This window comes from Parasteatoda tepidariorum, chromosome X1, assembly GCF_043381705.1.
Source record: "Parasteatoda tepidariorum isolate YZ-2023 chromosome X1, CAS_Ptep_4.0, whole genome shotgun sequence".
Lineage (NCBI taxonomy): Eukaryota > Metazoa > Arthropoda > Arachnida > Araneae > Theridiidae > Parasteatoda > Parasteatoda tepidariorum.
The window spans coordinates 74,410,631-74,436,806 of NC_092214.1; the positions used below are offsets into that span (position 1 = coordinate 74,410,631).

General features: G+C 30.0%; 1 protein-coding gene across 9 annotated transcripts; it reads right to left on the reverse strand.

Annotated features, from left to right (window-relative positions):
• Nucleotides 1-239: 239 nt before the first annotated feature.
• On the reverse strand, nt 240-25,621 carry LOC107448402 (microphthalmia-associated transcription factor). 9 transcript variants are annotated; one of them, XM_016063581.4, is made up of 8 exons: nt 25,532-25,611; nt 16,513-16,600; nt 15,279-15,504; nt 14,263-14,310; nt 12,626-12,725; nt 10,125-10,200; nt 5,392-5,557; nt 240-533 (listed from the first exon to the last, which is right to left on the reverse strand). In XM_016063581.4, the coding sequence occupies exons 4-8, from the start codon at nt 14,296-14,298 to the stop codon at nt 309-311; spliced, it is 603 nt and encodes a 200-aa protein (XP_015919067.1). In that variant the 5' UTR covers nt 14,299-14,310; nt 15,279-15,504; nt 16,513-16,600; nt 25,532-25,611; the 3' UTR covers nt 240-308. The 9 variants fall into 9 exon arrangements, with proteins under 9 accessions (XP_015919067.1, XP_042898878.1, XP_015919065.1 ...); XM_043042944.2 differs by having other exon boundaries at nt 25,475-25,581; XM_016063579.3 differs by lacking the exon at nt 25,532-25,611 and adding an exon at nt 23,335-23,409.
• Nucleotides 25,622-26,176: the final 555 nt, after the last annotated feature.

Consider the following 26,176-nt stretch of genomic DNA (forward strand, 5'->3'; position numbering starts at 1 on the left):
GTGAATCTTGAATTAACTTTAGTCTTGCACAACGCCATTTAATTGCTTTGAATTTTGATTAATGGGCTTATATTTAATTTTCCTGTTCGTAAATTAAAATAAAAATTAAACAGATCAGCAGTTTTTCTATTGTCCTCTATGTATAGAGCCTTATGTATAGATAAAATAATCTATCATGGTTGTAATAAAATTATTATAGTATAATTTGTTTATGCATAGTGATAATTTATTGATAAAATTATATCCCTCACATAAGAAGTGAGAAGGTTTTATTAAAAATATTTTTAATGAATGCTGAATAAATAGGATTATATCATAAAAAATTCTTGTGAAGGATCAGGTGAAGGGTTTTGTGATTCACATAGAAGAGGATCATTTGATATAACAGGTTCGTTCAAATCCTCATAAAATTCATTAACAGAAGTTGGTGATGTTGGCGGGGTTACGACTTTCTCATGTGCGTCATCAACTTCTTGTTTAAGAAAATCAAATAGATGAAGATTTCCACATCCTTTCAATTCTTCTTCGAGATTCTAAAATGAAATAAAAAAATGTATTAATGTAATAATAAAATTTAATGTTCATCTTCAAAAATTGCTTAACATGTTGAGTGTCACAACAGTCATCGATGACTGACGTAAAATATGATATAAAACTAAAAACTTAACTTTGATTTAAATAATTTTTTTTTAATTTTTTATAACCGTCCTTGAACAGCCGACCCAACTTTGGGTTTACGATTACTAATGTTTAATTACGTACACTTGTGATTTTGAACCCAATCCGGAAGACAAGGGAATTTCTAGATCAAGTATTGGGAGAAATTTGCCTTCGTGGAGGACTTTTTGATAGAACTAACCTGCTTTTGCGTTACATGGCGAGGAAAGCCGCAAAAACCTCCAATGGTTAGCCTGACGGCAAGGTGACTAACCCATGATCCGTCTACCACTGAGGATATTTTACGTCAGCACTGTGGTCGGTGCGAGCCGGATGCAGAATTCGTATCGCTGGGATTCGAACCCAGTTCACCTCATTGGGAGGGTAGCGCGATTCGCATTACAATGCATACAATATATGCACTATATACAATGCTTCGTATATACGAAGGCTTCCGATTCTCACCTGAGACTTCGGGGAGTAAGGTTGTGTTATAGCCAAGCTCCCGTGCTACTATGTCTTCCTACCACAGATTCGGCTGCGGTGGCAAGCGAATGTTCTATGCAAGGCCGCTTCCTATCGAAGACCATGATGATAGAAAGGTTTGCTTGATGATGGAAAGGTTGATGAGATTAGAAAGGTTTGCGACGAATATGCTAATAAAAAGGCATCTCCTGACAACATTGATGATTTGATTAGAAGGATGAGATCCTGCAAAGAAGAAATAGAAAATCGACTCAAAAGAAGAATCGACGACTGCGACTATGAAAATCAATTCAGATTGGGATATATGCTCGAAAGGTACCTGATAATCAAGGAGGAATGGGCTGCGAAGGAAACAACTATGCCAGATCTTCACCTAACAAAAAGCTGAAAACCCTCATTAGGGGATTAGAAATAGACACCGATATTCCTGAACTGGTGAAATATCTTAAAGATTTCGGACTTTTCAGAAAAAATAGTTCAACTCAAGAGGAGAAGCTGGTGGGACCTCAGGCACTTTTCCTGATCATTTAATCGGATACCAGAATGAGTAGAAACATCTTCAACATCAGTTCTATGCTAGAGTGACCAGTTCAAATCGAGCGCTTCCGTGGGGGACGCTGTCAAATTCAGTGCTACAGATGCCAAAAATATGGACACACTTAGCGAAGTTGCACTACATAAGATCCAACCTGCATGAAATGTGCCGGAGCCCACTTCTCGTACCAGTGTACGAAGCCAAGATCTGACCTGGCAACCTGTATCAACCGCAACGGTGAAAACCCAGCCTGTTTTACGGGCTGCGGTGCAGGACCTTGGAAACCACCGAGGGAACGAAGAACCCATCCCAAGAAAGCCACAAATACTGTAAGCCGTTTTTTGCTGCTCTTCAGGGAAATGAAGGAGCTCCTAAAGGATGAAGAGCTTGCTAAACTGTTTCGTTCTCTTCTCCCCGACACCCAGGATTAGACGTGGAACTCCACTACTTCCAAGACTCCATCTCTCCTGACTTCCACAGGATTATCCTGTGGATTACCTATTTTCATCTTATTTCTATTTAGGTACTCATAACTTTACAGTACATGACTCATCAGAATCAACGAATCAGTTAGTGGCGCTTCGCTCCAAATACTGAGATTTTACCTATATCCAGCATCCAGCATACGAAGGCCTTAAAGTAACGAGCGTAGTTTGACGGTTCCTTAAAAGTACGCGTGGTGCTCAACGTGTCATAAGCTGGAATAGAAATCGATATTTTATTTAGAATAATACCTGTTTTTTCTTTAAACCAAATAACTAAGGTTGGTGAAGTAAGTTTTAACCAAACAAGTAAGGCAGTTGATTGGTGCCACTTCAATTCATCGCGCACAATTCATCTTAGAATAATTCATCACTCAAAATTTTCCTAGGCCACAGTTTGTCTGGACACAATTCATCGCAGGCACAATTCGTCGGAATGACAATTCTTCGTGGATGCAATTCGTGGCGAGCACAATTCGTCTCAAGTACAACTTATTGCAGTTTTGATGGAAGACATCTATTTGCGACAATAAAACGATTGCATTGCTTAGAAAATCTAATTGAATATTTAATTCGTGACCGTTTAAATACTCCAAAAACACCTAAGGAGGGAGGTTTGGTAATTTTCGTATTGTTACTTACTAGAGCTTGGTGAGGTATGAGCAATGCTTGCGTAAAATAATAAAATCTCCTTATTTTCTTGAAATGCAAAAAATGTGCTGTAATGGAAAATGCAAAAAATTTGCTCTTGCCACCCTGCATAATAACCTCCTGAAAACGATGTACATTGGTTGCAAAATAGTTTTTAAATTAGGATATGTCTTAACTATGTGAAATATTTGTATCCGTCGTAACATATTAGTCACGAAAAATACAATATTGTACTCTCCGCCCTTGCTGTTGAAAATACTCTAGATTGTCTAAATTCAACTTTTTCACCTTAATAATTATTTAAAAATATTATTAATAATTACTACTTTTTCACATTTTTCCATTATTTAATTTCAGTTTTTGTAGCAGTACTTTTTGAATTAAAAAAAGGATAACTTCAGCTATTAAATACGAAAAAAAAACTTTTATAAATATGATAGGTTGTACCACTGAAACTGGGGGCTTTTTAGGGTATGAGAATAGTAAAAATTTCAAACAAAAGCAATTTGAAACAAAATGAAAAATAGAAATTTAAATTGAACTTAAAAATCCGCCATATTAGCTAAATATATAAGGATATATAAAAATTAAGTAAATTAAGTAAAAAAATTAAGTAAAAAAATGAATACTCAGACAAATATATGAACATTTATTACGTTTGGCAAAGCGTATGCAACTATCATTCATAAATGAGCCATAATAAACACCTTTTTTTTTAATGTTACACCAAATCAATCATGTCCTTTTTAAAGAAATTCCTTTACCAAGCATATCCTGAAGCGCCTCTTAATATTCGGACGCTCACGTCCACGGAGATGAGATTTTTCATCAGAAATTCAAACAAGTGGACATTCGAAGAAAATAAATAAGGGCCATAAGAAAGATGGAATGACCCATTTTGAATCACTCAATTGTCCATGGTCTCATTTTGCTGAATGAATTCCCTTTACTTCCTTGAAAAGTCAATGTACCTAATTTAATTCGCTACAATATACAGGGTGGGTGTATTCGAAAATTATATGAACGATCAAATATCTCAAAAAATACAAATCTGATCAAAAATCTAAAATTGTATGAAATGTTTTCAAAAGTGGCATTGAAGGTGCGAAATATTTTTTAACAAATTCCCTGAGATTAGGCAGATGATGAAAGGACCATTAGAACGGTTTTTCGAAATATCTAACATGTCTAGTTTCATTTTATCGATATTTTGAGATTTCTCCATTTAAAACAATCTGTACCTCAAATGATGTCAGTGAACCAAAATGCACGAGTTTTAGAGGTAAAATAGAAGTACTTTATTGGATTAATGGAGAATTCTGAAATATAAATAGGGTACTCTTTTTCTTTCTTTTTTTTTCTAAATTTTTTTATATTTTTTTTTATAACTGTCGTTGAACAACCGGCCCAATTTTCGGGTTTACAACTACTAATGTTCAATTCCGTTTGCCTTGTAATTTTGAACCCAATCCAGAAGACAAGGGAACTCCTGGATCAAGTATTGGAAGAAATTTGTCTTCGTGGAGGACTTTTTTGATGGAACTAACCAGCATTTGTGTTACATGGAGAGGGAGACCACGAGAATCTCTCACTGTTAGCCTGACGGCAAAGGAACTCTAACACATGATCCGTCTACCACTGAGGATATTTCACGTCAGCACTGTGGTCTGTTCGTATCGACCACACATCGGTGGGATTCGAACCCGGTTCACCTTATTCGAAGGCGAGCGCTCTATCCCCTGATCCAACACGGCTCATAAGGTGCTCTTGTAAGGTTTGGAAGTGGCTATTAGCTTCATACCAAGGAGTGAGGATGGTTTGGTTTCATTGAAAGCATCTTTTTAAAATGTATCGCACATGTATTTCTAGGTTTTTAGTCCGATGTGCATCCCCAGAGATCAGTGGCTGTTTCCTTTTCGGACACTCTGCATTCAAGTAAGTATTAACTAAACAAAAAAAATGAGTTCTGGAGATAAATTCTTTAAAAATTTTTTTATACCACCTTGTGTATCAATAACATTTCTTATCACTTTGCAGAAAGTGAATTTATGACGTTTCTTTGTATACATATTACGAAATAAATTCATAAAAGTATTTAACTAACTGACGTGGGAGTCGCAGAGACCCAATTTTTGAAGGGGACGAAATTAAATTGCAAGATCACGAAAGTTTTCATATAAGAAAAGTTCACATATTAAAAGGTTCATATAAGAAAAGTTCACATATAAAAATGTTCATATAAGAAAAGTTCACATATAAAAAGGTTCATATAAGAAAAGTTCACATATAAAAAGGTTCATATAAGAAAAGTTCGTATATAAAAAGTTCATATAAGAAAAGTTCATACATACGAAAAACACTTTTTTAAATTTGAAAAGGATTAATTATTTTTATCCATTTCCTGTTTTCAATTTTGAGGAATTTAAATCAATGATGATTCATAAAAGTCTTCTCAGTCTGAAATATTGAGAGGAACTTTTAGAAATTTTTATTTTTGCGCGGCTCATGGAAAGCGATAATCTTTTATGGGTCTTTTGAACATTTTTCACCAAGATATAAAATAGGACTGTTAATTCTCACCTGAACTCTTTTTATCAGATTTCTGTTTTGTGTTTCTAAAATTTTTTGTTTCTCTTCCATTTCTGGTATTCTAGCAACATCACGTTTTAAGCAACGCAAATAAGTAACAGATGATCTTAAGATAGTTCCTTTGTTGTGTCTTTGTTCCCGAACTAGATCATAGTATCTGAAATGTTGTACAAAAAATATTTAATAGTTATAAAACATAGACGTAATTATTGACCTTCGCTTACTAAGGAAAATGAAAATAAAAAGTCGTAATTTTAATGCCTTAAACTCAATTTATATGTTTAAAATTAAAGCAAGGATTTAATTTTAAACAAAATATACATACTAGGAATGCTAGGACTTTGAACAAACAAATTTGCTAGGATTCATAAAATGCTACAAACAAATTTGCTGGGACTAAAAAATCGACGAAAAAAACTTAAATATTTAAAAGGTTAAAAAACTTGAAAGGAAAACGCCAATTTGGGGTGATTTTTTCTGCTGGATGAAAATTATTAACAGTGATCATTGAGGCTCTTTCGCTGTCGTAAAGAATTATCTGTGTAAAGAATTATTTGTGTAAAGAATTATCTGTATAAAGAATCTGCTGTGAAGAATTATCTGTATAAAGAATTGTCTGTGCAAATAACTTAAAAATTTAAAAAAAAATTATGAAATTTTTTTTTAAATCGTAAATTCAGAGAGATTTTCCCTTCAAGATGAAAACTATCAAAACCAATGACTAGTTTTCAATTTCTGCATATTTTTGTGAGCCCAATATTGTAGTGTCAGAGTAACTTTTTAAAAATTAAAAATTAAGTTCACAAAGCATTTTATTTTCTGAAAACTTTCATATTAAGTTTCGCGCCATTTTTAGAATTTGCATATAGTGTTATTTTCATATAAACTTAAAGAGTATTAGCTAAAGAGGGGAAATACTTAACCTAACAGTCATGAATAACTGTTACAAACAAATAAAAGTTGTAAAAATATATTACAAGCAAATAAACATAATTTCACTTGACAATAGAGTCTTCGAAAAATATTCTAAGATATTGACAAGTTAGTACTACTCCAAGTATTCCTCACCAATCATAAAATAAATAAATGCATAGTCAGCGTAGACAATTTACTTGTTTTAACGGAGCGATTAAAATAAAAAAACTCATCCTATCAATCAAAATAGCAATTTTTTTCTAAATATTAATATTATGATTCACTCAATATTTGGTGCAACTAACCTGGATAAAACAAAGCAAAATTGTATTGAAAATACTAAGTAAAATATACATCTTTCAAAAGATTTTTGACGCTTGTTTCTTGTCCTTATTTTAGCTAAATTCAATTGTGAAATTGAATATCCAAAGTAGCTACAAAAAATGAAGTGTAGCACAGTTTTCAAAAAATCATGCGAATGTTTCTGATGCAGTTAAAAATGTTTTAGAATTGTTAAAGTAAGAGCTTGATTATAAAGCAAAAAGGGAGACGGGATTTTTGGTCAAAAACGATGGAGAATTTAATATGAATATGGTAACTATGTTTTAATACACATAGTCGTGAGGGGAGAAAATATACGTGACGAAAAATAAAATGGCTAGCTGTTTTCGATTATTTCTAAGGCAGATATCAAAATGGATGTTCTTGTCATTTAACCTTACTACATTGCTCACATAAAAGAACAAAAAAACGGGATACAACACTCGTATCTCTGCGTTTTCTTCTTTTTTACGTTATCGTAAGAGCTGCCACATCAAAGCACATTTAATAGAAACGAATTACGTCACACCTAAAATCTATCAAACATTATTGTCTAGCGCTGCCACTTTTCACATTATATATGGGTGATTCTTTTTAAACACGACAATTCGAACCAAACAATTTCTTCAAATTTAAAGTCTTCAAAATAATCTGAAATTCTTTTGTATTCTTCTTTAGTTACACTTATTAATACCTTACAGACAGCAGTGTAGCTTATTGACATTTGTTCGAAAAAAAAAATAGAAATTCACCAAATCTTGAATGCCAAGAAAATGACATATTAGCTTAGAAGTTTTAAAAACAGTCATTTTAAGTTAATGGTAAGTAACTTAACTTAAGCCTTTATGTTAGATGAAAATTAATTGATTGCATAAATTAGTCTTTTTATCCACTGTAGAAAGAATCAAATTTTTTTGTGTTGCTGATATGCACAGAATAAAATTTTGTATAATAATCAATCATTAAATAAATAAATAACTTTGATTTACAATCATACATAAACTTGGTATTAGGTTAATATTTGCTTTCCCTCCTTACATTATTAGCAGTTTAAAAAAAATTCTGATAATACTTCAATGTCCTGGCATTCATAAGCCAGGAAAAAGATAGCCGGGATAATGACAAATTCGCCATTTTATAGCATATAACTTTACTTTATTAATTTAATATTTTGGCCTAAGACGTTTATATTCTGCAGAAAACAACAGGATTTTTTAAAATAACTCAGATAAATCTATGTAGTTTATGTTATTAATGATCTCAAGAAGCCAGGAAAATGACAACACATAAACCTACTCACCTTGAGAAATTTTTCGAAATAGATTTTGAACCAGAAAATTAGTTCTTTATTTTTGCAACGAGACATGTTCATATAGGAGGGTATCTAATGAATCCATTAACATAATATATTGATTTCCGGCTCTATCTATTTTGGTTATAAACCACTAAATAAAAGTAGCCAAGAAAAGGACAGATTTTCTTGGGACAAACAAATTATTGACAGAAAAAATTAATTTAAACGAAGTTTTTGTAAATAATACCCTCTGCGTATATTCTATAAATGCTTACACCGGTTGAGATAAAAAAATTAGATATTGAAAAATTTATGGGAAGTTTTGAAGCTGGTTATTATTGGAAACATTGTTTGGGACATGCCAGGAAAATGACATTTTGATATTCAATTAAATTTTTCAACTATACAAAGCAGTCAATGCTAGTGCAAAGTCATTTTAAAATACTAACAGCGATGCTATTTATAATTTTTTTTTAAAAAAAAGTTATTTTAGTATTATAGTATTAGATCTTGGAGCAAGGGACAGTGAATTGTCATATTTCGTGAGATAGCATTTCAATTAGATTTTCAATTTTTCACTCTGGGGTTCATATTTCAATGAAAAGAGTTTCTGTTCTTGTAACCGTGAGAACTGAATAATCGTTTAAACGCATCCCTTAAATAAACTTCATTTCGTTTTCTCAAACTGTATTCTCACCAAGATGTTATATAATATACTGGACGATTATATACTGACCGACATTTAATATGACTCATTGTTAGGGGTAAAAATTGCTTTAGAACAATACTTCGGCATTTGTGAAAAATTTAAATGCTAATTTAATACATCTCAGATCATTATTGAAAAACATACTTGAATTAAAAAAACCTCTTCATTTTACTGATATATTTTAGTGATTTAAAACAGCCTATAACTACACTTCGAAATACACAAAAATATATTACTTTGAAACATTTTTTACTGTTTTCATGGATCTTTTAAAATCTATTACATAAACTAAAGGATGCCATCCCAAAGAATAATTTGAATAGTATATATGAAATAACATTTAATTCATTATTATAAAAACGTAAAGTTAAGAAATGAGGCATTTAATTGAATGCAGAACTTCCATCGTATTAAAACAATTTTCTAGACAAAATGTCCCTTTTTTTTATCTAATTAAGAGCCTTGTACGGTCAATCCAGATAGGATTTACAGCTTATCATTCGTCAACTCTGTAGTTTTGTAATTTTGAATTTAACTCATAAAAAATCTTGAATAAAGCATTTGGAGAAATTCACCTTTGAGTAAAACTAATCCTCGTTTGCATAACATAAAGAAGAAAACCAAGATTAGCCTAGTGACAAGGGGCCTCTAACCCAGGATCCGTCTGAGTTTTCCTCCTTCGTCAGCATTGTGTTTGGTGTCAGCATGGAGTGATGCATAAATTGACCAGTCATCGTCTGGATATGAAACTGGATCACCTATTGAAAAGCAAGCACTCTACTTTTTGAACCATCCTGTTGCCCCATTTGGAAAAGGCATATTTGTTAGTTTCCAATGTAAATAACAAAAAATCTCGAAGCTTTTCTTGAACCTAGGCCTGAATATAGTACTATTTATTTAAAGGTGTGAAGTCTAATTAATGTCCTAAAAACCATGATTAATTTTAGCTCCAAACGGATGAAGCCAATGAGAAAAACTTGAGCGGCGGTGACTCAGAAGATAGTGTTAGCCTTCCAATGAAGTGACACACGTTCGAATCCCAGTGATGGCTGGTTGATACGATCTCTGCTCTTAAATCGCACCGACCACAGTGTTGAAGTAAAATATCCTCAGCGGTAGACGGATCATAGGTTAGAATATCTTTATAACTGTGGAAGATCTTCGTGGTTTCCATGTAACGCAAATGAGGGTTAGTTCCATCAAAGAAGTCCTCCACGAAGACTAATTTGTCCCAATGCATAATCCATTAGTTCCCTTGTCTTTTGGGTTGCGTTCAAAATTACAAGGTTACGGTATTAAACATTGATAGTTGTAAACCCAGAATTGGGTCGTCTGTTCAATGTCTGTTATAAAATAAAATTTGAAAAACTTTTTTAAAGAAAAATTTAAGCACTATGACTTGAATTTATTACTCAATATTTTGTACTTTTTAATCTTCTACTTTATCCTAATTGAGTGAGGATAAAAATATGTTTTTATACTTACGGATCATTTAAGTCTGGTAATAGCGTACCTAGTTCTTTAATTCTGTCATTAATGTTAAATCGTCTTCGCCTTTCAACTAAAAAGACAATTAGTATAATATGACATTATAATTATTTTTCTACAAAATAACTAATAAACTGTAGTAGCTAATTGTCATTAACAATTTCCATTTTATATCCGATTGCAAGTACAAAATTAAACCATCAAAAGTCATTAAAGTTTGATCGGTAGATGATTAATGTGCGTAATATCACCGAAAAATATGTTCAAACTGTAAAAGACTCAAAGACAAAGTTTGCAAAGAGTCATTGAAGTAATCCAATTATTGTCCTTAATAATTCACACTTGACATGTAGTTACAAGCAGAAAGACAAATAAGACCAGATTATGTTTTGAAAGCTTACACTGGTCGGTAGCAGTTCAATGTAATTGTACTAAAAAATGCTGAGTTTGGATACATGGAAAACAATTAAGTCTAAAATATTCTCTTTGGTTATTGAATTAAAACTAATATTAAATCCATCACTCACATTTTTAAGCAATCAGTATTATTAATGAGTTAGTATTAAACAATTGCTAATCATAGTCTAAGAATAAATTATTAATTTAAAATAGTGAATGAATAAAGATTCGAGGATCACAGTCGTCTTTTGTAAGTTATGTCAATGAATGAAAATTAAAGCTTAATTAGTTCTACTGAAATGGTATCCATAAGGAAGATTTAAATTAGAATAAAACGCATATGTATATTAAAATTATGATATCACGTGAAATAAAAAGCAAATTTTAACATTTTTCTTTCTCAAACTGTATTTAAAAGCAGCCTTTTAGAATCAACAGTGTTTTTTGCTTGTCAGTAAGCAGAAATTTGTGTTACAAGTTGAGGAAAAAAAATTTTTGACCAAAGAAAATTTAATAAACACTTCGAGATACAGAGGGGCAGACAAAAGAAAACCGAACATACACTACGAAATATAATGTGGTTTATTTTATTTAAATGTAATTGCCGAAATCGTTATTATGTACATTTATCATTCTGGAAGAAGAGACTGTCATTGGACAAACAGTAAACTTTTCATTTTGTGACGTAGCTAAGTAAACTGTTAACCGAGCTTATAGCCAAAACGTAAATATTTTCCTCATAAAGACCTCATCTTTGCATTAAATCTAAGCAGAATCCGATTCTAAAGCGTTTACAATGAGGTTTACCTTTCTCAAATAGGCACAAAGCAGAGTTGTTACGCAATCGAACCTGTTGAACCTCTTTCCTGGCTTCTGAGATCTCCTCAATATGGTATAAAGATTGAAAACGAAACTGTTAGGAAACTCCGCTCCATTCTAGTTGCATATCCAAATCTTGTAAAAAGAGGCAGGTCAGTGACTTTTCAGTCTTTGTGCTCTTTATCGTCGGCAAGAAACCAAAACAATGTTTCTATAGTTGAATTCTAAAACAGGAACACCATATATACTTCCCCCTTCTACCATAGATATAGAGGGTCTGCCTATATTAGGTCCATTTGACAGAAACACATTGCTCTTCTTAGTGTTACCGTTGCAAATGACTAAAGTATGCAGCCATTCTGTCAAACCCTCATTCAATTGATGCGGAGTCCAATTTAAGCGATATTTTCAGAATTGCTTAACTTCTTGAATTTGCTGTCGATAGCCTTTTGTCCTGAACAGTGTTAGCTATGAATAGCAAACATTTCGTAAGAAATACCTTCATTATGTTCACTTTCTGGCACTAATTGTACTCCTGCGCGTTGTTCTGTACTGAAAGAGTCATGCATGTTTTCATTTCCTTCAAGCATTCTCGTGCGAATAGTTAACCAGCAACCAACTGTGTTAACCAGTTGTAAAAGAAGAGCACACAATCTGTAGCACGCTTCTCTTACCTTAAGCTGTAAGCCCGTAAAAGGGTTCAACCAACACTACTTTATTTCAGGTGCTATATCGCGAGTTTCTACCTTTCCTTTGGGCTATCCTTGGGATTAATTTGTAATATTATTAGTAGAAGTAGAGTGTACCAAAAAAAAACTTTAAAAGAGAATGAATTAAAAAAATGGACCACTTTGGGTAACTTTTGATCTAATGATCGGATCTTCACGTTCTAGGACTTAATAAAATTAACATTTAGAGATCCGAACTTTGGATCTTCTGATGAAACTATGGGGATCATATTTCCCAGATTTCAGCCAACCCTATATTTTGGGAATGAAAAATATGAATCCGTTGAAAAAAAGTTATTTTTATCGAGAAAAAGTTCTCTTTTGGGTCTAATTTCGTATTTTAAAATATCGTCTGCACTAATTAATTAGCATAATGAAGGTGACCCCCTCGAACCATTAAGATTGAGTCCCAAAACATGAAGTTCTGAAAAAGATCGTAAAATCAAAATTTATTCAAAATAGTCAGTTTTTATTAGTTTTTTTTTTAAATTTTTTTTGCGCTTTGTGCATTAGAAGTGATCATTTGAATAGTGAAAATGTCTTCTTACTTACTCATATTATGGTTGTCTTTCTTTTGTCTGTCTTTAACTAGGGAAATTGGGCTTTTCGATAAATAGACTTTTCTTATTTTTGGCCATTTTAAATCATCAGACTGAAAGAAAAGTTTAAAAATATTTAATTTTTAGCATCGAAGTTTTGTCATAAAGTGAAAAAAAAGTACGCCTTTAGTTTCATACCCCACTCATGCTCGAAATTTTCTGAAAATATTTTGAACAATATGTCGTAATATCAAGTGGGGGAAAATACTGTCAAAAACTGTTTAAAAACTATTTTTAACCAACTAAGTTAATATCTAATATTTATAATAATTTTTCTACTTTCTTATATAAAATAAATTACGAACTTTTCTCTTTCAAAAACCGTTTGAGTTTTGTTTCTACGTCAAACAAAAGTTATGATGATTTAAAATAACATCAATATTAGTTATTAAATTATGTTTTAACCTTTTTCTCAAAACTAATTTTTCAGTTTTTTTTCTTTCATTTTAAATGCAGCATCTCAAAATATTTTAGATAAAATTACTTGAAATTTTGCATGAATTTTTTCTATACTAATGTAATGAATCTATGAATCTAAGGAATAGGCAACGGAAGAGTGGAATAATATAAGTCATTTTATATTTTATTGCTAAAATAACAATATTTAATTGCAATATTGGGCCTTTTTTGTCAAATAAGTTTCTGTGTTTGCTGTAAAATATCTGAATATTAATATTATGTCTAATGCTTAGTCTATTCCCTAAGTAAGTATTATAAAGCAAGAATAATGAAAAAAAAAAATTCTTTAACAATTTATGAGATCATGAAAAAAAAAATTTTAGTCTCTTTTCACCAGTTTCCACCATATTTTTTTAAAAAAAAAATTCATGTTCTTTTGCATTTATACATCTGTTAGTGTATAACATACGCTACATAAAAAAAATTATAAAATGAAAATTTTAACATTTCGTCTCCGAATGTATTCTGATACCTTAAATTTAAAAAAAATAAAAATGAAAAAACGTAATTAAATAAATAAAAAAATGATAAAACTGTACAATATTGAACGCAGTACAAAATGTCAGGAAACTAATACTTCCAGGTAAAAATTAACTACTAAAGAAACTAATATTCCAGGTAAAAACTATTTTTATCATTGCATGCATTAAAATTTATGGCGAGCGTATATTAGCTACTCTGGAATCGGAAATGGAGGGGAACAGCCATACATCTAACCAAATGCATAATATGCTTTATAATTCTATAGAGATGCTTGAAATCAATTAATGATTAAAAAAGGATACGAGAAAACTACATTGTAAAGTAAAGAAATCATGTAATGTAACAGAAAATCCCTGGCAGCAAAATTAGCTAGTTCTTTAGGTAAATCGCCAAATAAATAAACAACTGTAAAACAACTATATCTGGTTCTATTTAAATGCAATTTTTGACAATTATTATTAGAAAACATCAAACTAAATCATTAAGAAAATTTAGAAAAATAGTATTATAAATAACTATTATTTCACAGCAATATATTCAATTGTAAAAAAGAATATTAGAAAACAATTGGTTTGTTGCATAAAAAAATAATAAATAAATAAATGAAAATTAGTCATTAAAAATAGTTGTTTCAAGATCGAAACTTACAGAATCACTAGACAGAGACTTGCAGCTATCATCCATAACATATATCCCCTATAAAAATTTGTTTTTCCTTATAATAGAAATAAATAAATAACTTTTCATAAGGATAACATTCAAAATGAATTTTCTTTAATTATTTTTCAGCTGTTATGTCACACATTATAGCTATATTTTAGCCCTAGTAACAAAGAAAAATTCTTCAACTATTTATTAACAGTAATTCTATTTAAAATCTCTTTAAAATGTTTATACCGAGCGAAAATTCACAATAATGTCTATATTATATCTATATACACACATATATATATAATATAAACATCATATTTATTTATTTTTTTAAATAATATTTTTTTTAAAAATTTGACTAGGATCACCATGAAAAAATATAAATTAAAATGAGTTTTTTCTAATAGAGTTTCATAGAAAAACTATCCGCAATGTCATAATTGTCTGACATAGTATTTTACTTTTTTAGAGCAAGTTTATTATTTTTAACTTAATATACCGATTTTATTACAAAATAGTTATTCGAAATAGATAAATCTCATCGTTTTTTCTATAAATTCTAATTCCGAGTTTCAGTTTAAAATAATAAAAAACATAAGACTCTGCTTGTATTGTTTTACATTCGTGAAGTTCTAGATCTTGGAAAAATAAATTCCGATAAAATCAGAAATGTTAGAAGTTCCGAATAATATACATATATATTTCTTTAAAAAAAATTATAAACCAAAAATTCATAACTTTTTATTGTTTCCTACGTAAAGTGTACCCTTATAAGACTATTCGTTCGCAAAAGCTTTTTTTTAAATAAAATTTTTTAATGTATTTTCTAAGAATGTAAAATGCAAAAATCTTATAGATATTAGGAAAGGTAAGCCGCTTGAAAAATTGAATTAATATAAAACTTGAATCTTGAAACTATTTTTATAATTGAAGAGTTGAGTGGATGAAGAAACCAAGAAACATTTTACTGAATTTAAAATATTATTCAGTAAAAGGTGAAAACTATGCCTTACCTTTATTTTTTGATCGCAAGCTTCCAATTGGCGAAATCTATCTATCCATAACCCTCATTTAAGCTTTTTGCGTAATGGCATTTGCATTTTTGGCGTTTTAATTTGCTGCCAAAAGACAGGTTTTCTAAAGTTACTCCTCAGCTGTTTATTGACAAATGCACTTGGACCACTCTTCCTCTCCAAAAACGCTCAAAGGCTCTCAATTGATTTCTTCATCCACTCAAACCTTTGGAATAAAAATATATATCACAATAAATGAAATTTTTATAGATAAATAAGACTAAAGTAAGAACTTTCTTAAGATGAGTTAATCTTTGATGTTCTGATGAATAAATTTAAGCTCCCTCTGGAAAATCTCGATTTTTTAACTGTCATTAAACCCTTTGTCCATTGATAACAATATTCTTCGCCATTCTCTAGAAGTTTTTAAAAGAGGTTTTTGGGAACATGGTTCCGATTGGTGACAGATTTTTACTATAGGAAATTTTATTTAACATCTTCGAATACAAATTAGATCGCTCTCATGAATTTATCAGTCCAAAAGTTGAGTTCTTAAAGTGCTCAGTCAGAAAATTAAACATATAAATTAATTTTTCTATATTTGCACCTGATATAAGTCAGACATAGTTTATAAAACCTTTTGACTTTCTTATTTTTGGCACAGTTGATTTGTTGATAGTTTTAGTATAGTTGGTTTTGGCTCATTTGCCTTTTTTGTCTCTATATTCAATCAATTAATTAATTAACTGCTAGATCCACAAATAACTAGATTATGAAGAATTTTAAGGTTGTTTTTCAAAGCTTTATTTTCATTTTTTTTTCTTTTTTGAAAGAAAGTCGCAGTTTTAGTGTCTTAAACTCTAAACCAAGATTTAACTTATCTAACTGCAAGGAATTGACAAAAAATTTTAACCCTCCGTTTTCAAAATTACTAATTTGACGAATTTTTTTACCTATATGATAATCAAATAATAATTTACTGTTTACTTATGATACCAAATTTCTACTTTATGAGAAAATAAGAATCCTTCTTTTTTAGATTACTGCATTTTTTCCAATTGCAATTTCATATTATTTACAAAAACACACCAGAGATTGATAAAATTTAACCTAGCTGCAATGAACTACGCTAGTTAGTAAATAGCATACTAGTTCATGAAATGAAAAAAAAATTCGGACCTTAATACAAGTTTAACATTGAAAGATATTTAAAAATAAGGGAATTAATACTTACCTTGCTTCAGTCTGCCAAAATTCATAATCGGTATAGCTTTTTTTCTTTTATTCAACAAACCCGTAAAATTATTCAGAAATAAATGTTCCTATAATGGAAGAGTAGATTCTATGTTAGAGGTTTTTTGTAATAACCGCACTCAAATATTATATTAAGAAAACATGTAGAAAATGAAGTAAAAAGTACACTCATTAGAAGACACAATTTCATATTTAAGCGAAAAATTAAATAAAAATGGTATTGAAATCTTATAAACCACTCTTGAGAAATACAGGACTGAAAATTTTAAAACAAGTTTGATTGCATGAAGAAACTTGAAGGTGCTTCGAATTATCATCTTCCATTTTCATTCTGATTTATCCGACTCTCAAACAGGTTTTGATATTTTCAGTCTACCGTTTTTAAAAATGATTTGTTAGATTTTGATAGCTTTTTCTTCCATTAAGTATTAATTTGGAATCCCTAATGAGGGCATTGCTTTGACTAAATTTTTGATCTGGATCCAAAAAATATATATTAAGGGAGGTCATAACACAACAGTTTGCATAGTCAGTCCCAAAAGTGAGTGTGTCTCTGCAGTGCATTGCTCTGAAAACAGCAATCAAGTTGCTTTCAAACGTCAAACGATATTTTGAAAAGTCGTAATCAAAAAGGTCAAAAAACGTATATTTTTGCAAAATTCGTAAAGATATAATAGGTGGAAACAGTTAAGAACTAGAATTGATAAACAAGAAAGTAATATTTGATCGGTAATTTGCTTATTTGCCATTGTATGGATTTTGCATTAAAGCGACTATATTTTACAAAATAAAATGTTTGAAAGTGCTGTTCTTCAAAAATGTATCATACGTTAAATTTCTTTTGCCAATCACAGTCTACATTAAAATAAATAATATAAATTCTGAAAGTTTTACTCTTCTAAATTGTAGTTGTCATTTATTTACTTCGCACCAGACATGCACACTGGGATATTAGCGACGGTTTGGGAATCATCCCTGAGGATGATCCAAAAACGTGTCATCGCAATTTTGATTCTCTACAGAGGGGATGGCACCCCCGCTTCGGTAGCCCGACGGTAGAAGAGTTTGACTAGGACCAATACCGCACACCCTCAGTCCCATTGCAGGCTTATCAAAGTGGTCACCCCTCACACTAACCGTAACCAGTGATGCTTGATTTCGGTGATCTGCTGGGAGCTGAGTCTCAACGATCAGTCCACTGCTGAACGCATTCTTCTTGCATATTTAAAAATTTTAAGATAGAGATATATGGCAGAAATTACATAACATTTCAGTTACATAAAAGTCAGATGGAATTATATTTAATGAATATGTGGAATATATATTATCTGGTTATTTACTATCCGTCATGTTTTTTACATTCCTAGCTCGAAAGTAGATATACAAGTAGGTAAGATTTCAGACTTACGAGGGAAATTAAAATTCTTGTTACAGTTACAGTCAATGTTACGATTATATTCGATACTGCACTCCCGCTTTCTAATACTTTTAGTCCCTCAGTGGACTGGTCATGAAAACAAGGTTCCCAGTAGAATATCGAAGTCAAGCATCACTGGCTGCGGTCAGTTAGCGTCAGGGTTACCACTTTGAGCAGCCTGCTTAGGGTTCGAGGGTGAGCGGTATTGGTCCTCGTTAAACTGTTCCATCGTAAAATGCTCGAGTTCGTGCGCAGGTCGTCGGGCTACCAAAGCAGGGGAACCATCTCCTCTGCAGAGGATCAAAATTGCGATGTCTTCGGATCATTCTCAGGGATGTATCCCAGACCGTCGCCAATAGCCCAATGTTCAGCTCCATTGAAACGTACATAATTTATCTACCTATCTAATACTTTTAATAGGGGCGAGCTATTAGAGAAATAGGAAGATTAATGCGGTAGTAGCAGGTTCGAGTCTAGTCATGGATGTATCTTTATGCAACTTTTCTCATCTTTGTGTTTTCAACTTTGACAAGTCATTATTTATTCTACAATAAGCATGTGAATAAATATAGAAAAGAAAGTAAAACTATTTTTTTACTATATACCAGAAATGCTTCATACTTTGAAGGTCTATATAAAAAATACTTACGTAAATTTCAACCGATTACTAAAAGAGGTTGCAACGAAAGGTAGTGTAATTTTAGTAATACATTTATTAACCTGTTACAAAATTTTAAAACATCAGGCTTCATAAAACCGCGTTCAATGCGTAAGAAAATTAACTAAACACCCTGAATAACTTCTGATAAAAAGCTTGGTACTAAGGTTCAACTTATGATTTATTAATGGTTTAAAAGACCTCATATATGTAAATTAAATTTTTAGTATCGGACGCAAAAACGTACCTTCTCTAAATAAACATACCTTTTTCAACGAATTCGGAATTTTTGACTCCTCCCTCCAAGGAAATATGGGGTCAATCTGGTGAATATAATGCTAATAGTATAATCAAAAGAGCGATCGAATAATTGAGCCACTTAATGTTAATTCTACTTTTTGCTCATTTCGTTGTATCACCACAGCTGTTAAAGAGAATAAAAAAATAAAAATTTACGCTCAATTATAAGATTTGTATGTAAAAAGAATTCCTCTCAAATATTAATTTTTTCATAGCTATTCTTATTTTACAATTTTAAGAAAATCGATTGTTTTTTTTTAAATTGTAAGGTATAAAAAATTTTATTATATTTCAAACTAGGTAATTTTAAAGGACAAAAACAAAATTTAGACAAATAAGTCAATTAGTTCTCGAGAAATAGGAATTTCAGTTCATTTGACTGTAGTGAAGTTTTATTGCTTCGACCGATATACGAAATTTGAAATTTTAACATTTGAAGTTATTCAGAAGATATTTTTTTTTTACAATTCAAACAAGCATTTTTAAATTGAAGAATGATAAATGCTTAGAAATTATTGTTTTTCGTTGACTTATACTTGGACAAACGAATTGCGATAAACGTTTGCGAAGTATACTTGGTAGGTTTCAGTTAACAGGTTCATGGAAAAAAAGAAATAATTTAGAGCTGTGTGGGACTTTAAAGAACATGGTATTGTAAAATTCATCAAAATTCAGCGAATTTAATGCGCTGGAGGGTCGATGCTGTAAGAAAGTCCTTTTGGGAAAGCACATGGGAAAAGACACTCGCTAAGATAGATTGACTGTGTTGAGAATGATCTAAACATTCTTAGGGTTTAAAGTACGAAAATAGTAGCCAAATGTTGAGATGCTGGGAGAAAACTTCTGGAAAAGGCCAGGGCTTATCCAGGGCTGTCGAGCCCCTGAAGAAGAAGAAACGAGTTAAACAATTGCTATCATTATTTTTTTTCACTCTATTAGCTTTAGAGATATGGGAAAATATGGAAAAAAATAATAATAATAAAATTTACATCTAGAGCCTTAATCTTTTAACTACTCATCTGAATTATCTATTGAAAACAAATTTTACAGATTGCTGATAACCCCCATGATTTGAGTAAAATCAATTCCCAAAGATATACATCGGAAAAAAAATTATGTTTTTTTTTGCCAAAGATGTGGTTTTGTATCTGATTTTATAACTTATCCTTGTGAAAACCAGCTTCCAATATATTGAACAAATTTTTGCCCAATATATTGATGTAATTTTATTAATCAAAATTATATTTCAAGGTTTAATTTTCATTTTTTATACATTTACAAAGCGATTGACTATCTAAAAATATAATTGAATTTATTCTTGTTGGCCGAAATTTTTCAATACAATAAAAAATTATAAGAAAGGTAAGGTAACCTTTTAAGAAGTTTTTATAGGGCATATAAACATCTTTTTATTTCAGTCTCTTGGCTTTTATTTCATGAACAGATATTGAAGAAATACTTTATAAAAAATATACTACATTATATAAAACGAGCAAATTGATAATTTTTTTTATGTAATAGTTAAAAATAATTTCAAAAATTAATTAAATTTAATTAATAAAAATTTTTAAAAAACTTTTTTTTATCGCATTTTGAGTTTCATTTATTTTAAAATATAAATATCCTCGCAAAAACCATATTTTCTGCCAATATTTAAAGCTTGAGCCTTAGAGGCTAAAATTAGTCGGCACTTATTGATTCATATGTTTAAAACTTGCGGACCGGCAAGTAATATATTTCTTTAATTATCCTTCGACAGAGATAGGTATAATTAACTGTAGTAGTGAGAATTTACACAATGTGCATAGGTTTTTTAGATTTCAAATACTTTGAAGTAGAAAAGAAAATGCACGAAGAGCCGCCAGCGGCTTACGAAGTGTTAAGTTTTAACCTCCAAACCACTAAAATTGAAAAAAAAAAACTAATTTAATTTTTTTTGATTTAAAAAGTAAGCTGAATTTAAATGATTGCTGTTAAAAAAAAATTTAATAAATAAAATAATTTTTCATAAACAATTTTATTTTCAATTTTTTTTCTATCATTTGGAATTAATATCTAATTTTTGATGAAATTTTATCCAACAATTTTCTAGTAATAAACTCAAAATACCTGACATTATTTCATTATCAATATTCACATTTAATTTGAAATGAGTCAGTCTAAAAGACTATGAAAATATAGACTATGAAAAAGCGAATTCTTAAGATGGTACGTTTTTATTCACTACTATCTTAAAATTACTGAGTATAAAATAATTATTATCGCTTCATTTTTTTAAATCCCAGATAAAATGAATCTCATTTTTAAAAATTCTTCGACACCTAATTTTTACAAAACTAATACAAATTTTAATAATAATGCTGTTATAACAAAAATAATAGGAGTTTCGTAAAATTAATATGGACTGAAATATCATGCCATTTAGATTATTTAAGATGAAGTGAGTCATTGACCACCAACACATCATTTCATATTTTGATGTAATTCAGCATGTGGATATCAAAATGTGCAAAACCAAATTCGAAAATCTTTTTAAAGAAAGTTCAAATTACTTCTAGTTACTTATAATTAATTTCAACCAAAATTATAATAAAATAAAATAGTATCATAAAATGTCTAAAAAAATTATGAAAATATACAAAAGTAACAATACTTAATTTAAAGAAAAAGTATTTTAATATTCCCAGTTATTTACCCCAAATCATATACAAATATTATGTCCTTTCTAAAATCACGAAAGGCATCGAGAATTTTTAACAATATTGTAAATATTATTTTGCTTTGTAAATTAGCAATTCCTAACTCTCTTTATTCACCATAAAATCTTCGTCGAAATATTTATAATATTTGTTTTTAAACAGATATTTGTGACAGCAACTATAATAATATCAAGTTTTTATTATCATCAGTAGTCATTTATTAAATGCAGTTAAAATAACTGTATTCGCATGTGGGCAGAATCCTGACAATTTTGCAGAAAAATTTCAAAATTGGTAATTTTTTCTCCCTACATAACTAAACATCCGTCCAATAAACTACTGACCTATGCCGGTTTAATGCATTGCAGATGTTACTGAAACACTAAATTTTTACCCCTTTTCTACATTTTAATAAAAAAATTTTTAGCCTAATTTTTTGATATAAGTAAATGAAGAATAAAAAAAAAAGTATTATTTTAATTCATAGTCTATGAGTCGAATAATAAGTTACAAAGTAATGCTGATTTAGGTTTAGTTATCTTGGGTTAAAAGGCCGTGATCCATATATTGCATTATTTATTTCGATGCAAACTTTGCATAAAGTGTAAATTGCTGTAAAAATTAAACGCATGATCCTTTTTTGAAAATCAGAAAATACAAAAGTGCATTTTTAGAAGCTTGTAAACATATATTTGACATTGTATGAGCTTTCACTTTCTGTTTCAAATAAAATTTTACATTATATCACTTATCTATATTTTATTAAAATTTTTATGTGCCTACCTAGGCTAATATTGTGACTTTAAAGAAAAACATTTTTTAATTTGTAGTGAATGTGTTAAGTAATAAGTTACAGAGTAACAATGATTTAAGTTTAGTTTAGTTATCGTGAGTCAAAATACCACAAATTGCATTATTTATTTTACTGCAAAATTTGTATAGACTACAATTTGTTGTAGAAATTAAACGTTTGCCCCCTTTTTGTAACTTAAAATTGCATTTTTACAACATTTTACATAAATATTTGATATTGTATGAGCCTTCTATTTGAAGTAAAATATTAAATTTTATCACTTATTTCAATCAAAATTTAATGTACTTAAGCTGGACTAAATTTTTGACATTAAAATAAAAAAAAGTATTTTTATTCGTTGTCTTTGAATCGAATAATAAGGTACAAAATAACACTGATTGAATGGGTCAAAAGGCCGTGATCCACTATTTGCATTATTTATTTTTTTACAAAATTTATATAAACTGTAATTTGTTGTAGAAATTAAAAATTGACCCCTTTTTGAAAATCAGAAAATTTAAAATTGTATTTCTACAAACTTGCAAGCATCTAATTAACATTATATAAGCTTTCACTTTCTGTTTGGAATAAATAAAAATTTGCAGTTACTTATTCGATCCGAAAACAAACATTTTAAAAACTGTTGTTATTAAAAAAGTCAATAGCGTTTGTATCCTTCTAGAAATTATAGTCTACAAATTATATAAATAAATATAATTATTCAAATCATCAAGGTTTTCCAAAGTATATTATAAATATATATAAATATAAAATGTGCTTTTGGAAACTGTACTAAGTGATAATTCTGCTCTTACAGAACAATGCTAGTTTGTCTCATAAAACTTTTATAACTATATTAAAAACAAGAATGCAAACACAAAAAAATGATGTAGTTTTGACTCAGCTAATAAAAAGAGGAAAAAATAAATACTGACCTCTATAGAAGATGCTACAAAATAACTGGGGGGAGGGCAACACCAGTTGCAACAGATAATAAAATTGAACTTCGAACCCTGTTATCAGATCTGTTTGCATTTCTGATTATGGTTCATACGTATCTTTCTTTGTTTTTTATTCTTTCTAGACAATATACTAATTTAGTAAATATAAATTTGAATCAATGCTTATTTCTTTCCCTTCAATTTTTCAAAAGAAATACGGAACTGAAATTATCGAATATGTAGTTCCATGCATGAATTTCATGGGTACTTTTCTTTTCTATTGTCGCTTATTAAGTTCGCATATATGAGTATTTAATTACCGAAAATTTAGACAACAAAAAGTATAATATACTATCTCCTCATAATTAAAAAAAAACATTTAATGACAAATTTTAAAAAAAAACATTAAATAAATAACAAATTCTTGGAAAAATGCATTGAAACTTTGAAAACACAATACTAAGAAATACCTCAAAGCTCAGAAAATGTTTGCTAGCTCATATTCAACCGCATCAGTCCGAGCCCAACACGAGCTTGAGCTACATAGTTTCAAGATTATTTGATGACTTTTACAGATTAAGCTGTAATCATATCCTCATCAAACAAGACTGTTTCTAGAAAGTTAATAGCTCACTCTGTCTAAACAAGAATCAAAAGTGATCGGATTGCCATTCTCAAAATTAAGTTTGCTGCATTAATAATTTCAGTCAGCGTGGGGACCGAGGGTGTGCGGTATGGGTCCTCGTTAAACTGTTCTACCGTAAAGTGCTCGACTTTGCGTGCAGGTCGTCGGGCTACCGAAGAGGGGGTGCCAAAGAGGGGGAATCAAAATTGTGATGGTATGTCTTCGGATCATCCTCAGAGATGTTTCCCACACCGTCGCCAATAGCCCATTGTGCAGCTCTAGTGCGACGTAAATGAACTACTACAACAACAACAGCATTAATAATTTCGTATTTATTGGTAAAATTACGCCCTCCAACTTCATAATTGATAGCGCAACAAATTCGCATCATGGTACATCATCAACGCATAGGTTTCCTAGTTTTCCAACCTTACGTATAGGTACAAATTTGCCAGAACTAACATTGAATTTTGGGTTTGTCATTAAAAATTGCATAAAGGAATATAAAATTTGTGCACCTAAAAATTCAAAATTTGGTTAAAATGCGAATTTTTAATTAGCATTTATTATTACACCCCGGGAAGTATTTAATTGATTTCGCTCATATTGTGCTAATCATTGAAAATTATATTATTTATGAGGATATAAACATTTGTATATCTGATCATTCCAAATATTTTCGATCCTATTAATTTAAATGATAAATAATAATAAATCATTATGAATTATTTTTCTCGGGAAACAATATCTGGGTAAACAAGTATCATAAGCTGGTGCAAGAAATATTGAATTTGCATCACTAGTTTTTAAGAAAAAAGGCAAAATTTCAACCACTTTCTTGTATATGGGGTCTTTCTTTTTTTTCAAATTGTGGTTACTGTGCATTTTTTTATCCGAATCCGTCAAAAAAAGGTATATTTATTTAGAGAAAATACGTTTTGTGTTTGATTTCATTACTTAATTCAAGGGCATCAATAATTAATTAGAATGTTTAAAGTGTACCTATAATTGCATTTTAACTATCGAAAATCCGATCATATTAAATTTACGGCATAGTTATGAAGATATTGCAATTATTTTGTTAACGTAAATTTAATTTTATTTGCAAAGATTTTTTTAAATAAACATATTTAAATCATGATTATAATTTGAAACCTAGAGACAAAACAGTCAACAGTCTGATTATTACTTGCTTAGAAAGAAAATTAATTTTTCTAAAATCATTTTAAAATGCAATTAAAAATAAATAATCGTTATTAATAATAAAAATGTGATTGTTCTTTAAATAGGTTCGATTATAAATCAATTTTGTCAAATCCTGCTACCTATCGTAAAAATAACCCTTCCTTAACAAACACATTTTTACACCCTAAAGAAAAATCTATTTACAGTATTTAGTTAAAACTGAAAATGTGCTTGATACAGAATTCTTAAAGATGCGTTTTCATCAGCTTAAATAAAACTCATAATTTATATACAGTATGTTATATAGTAACTTTTTTTACTTACTTAAATCCATTCATTAGTTAATTAAGAGTATTATGTCAAAAGTGAAAAATTATTAACCTTTTTGAGCCGCTTCGTCGACAATAAATCAAGACTAACATCCCATTGTTTTATCTATGTAGTGGCATTCTTTGAAGCTTATTTTATTCGGCGATATTTTCTTAAACCTCAGTTTCAAAACATCTAAAGATTTGGCGTCAAATGGATTTAATAGGATGCAATCACGTCACACAAATAAAATAAATAAATAAAAAATTTTTTTTGAATGGAACATATAAAAAAGCATTGCTTTGAAAGCGCATCTAATTTTTTTAAAGTAAATAAGACTTGTAAAAAAGGAAGCAAAATTTGTCTGTTACTCCTTTAAGAGAAATAAATGATTATTTAACACAGTTCGAGAAATCTTATCGATAAGTATGAAAGCCGAAAACGTGATGTATTAGTGCACATGTACAGTGGGCGAAAGAGAGAAAATAAAATTAAAGAAAAGACCACCTTGTATAACTTTTGTTCTACATCGGATCTTCACGTTTAAGGACTGAATCTTATTGATTCAAAAGAGTGACCTCAAATATGCTAATTAGTGCAGATGATATGTTAATTAGACACAAGAACGTACTTTCACTGAAATAAACCTTTTTTCAACAGATTTGGATTTCTGACTCCCAAAATATAGGGGGTAGCCATAATCTGGAAAAGGTGGTA

What these genes read in the sequence shown, in the direction of transcription:
- LOC107448402 (XM_043042946.2), bottom strand. Translation starts at nt 14,298, where the DNA reads ATGGATGATAGCTGCAAGTCTCTGTCTAGTGATTCT. An exon ending in AGTCTCTGTCTAGTGATTCT is followed by an intron (nt 12,726 to 14,262) that starts GTAAGTTTCGAT and finishes CTTTTCTTTCAG; the next exon opens with TCTGATGATTTAAAATGGCC. An exon ending in TTACCAGACTTAAATGATCC is followed by an intron (nt 5,558 to 10,124) that starts GTAAGTATAAAA and finishes ACAACATTTCAG; the next exon opens with ATACTATGATCTAGTTCGGG.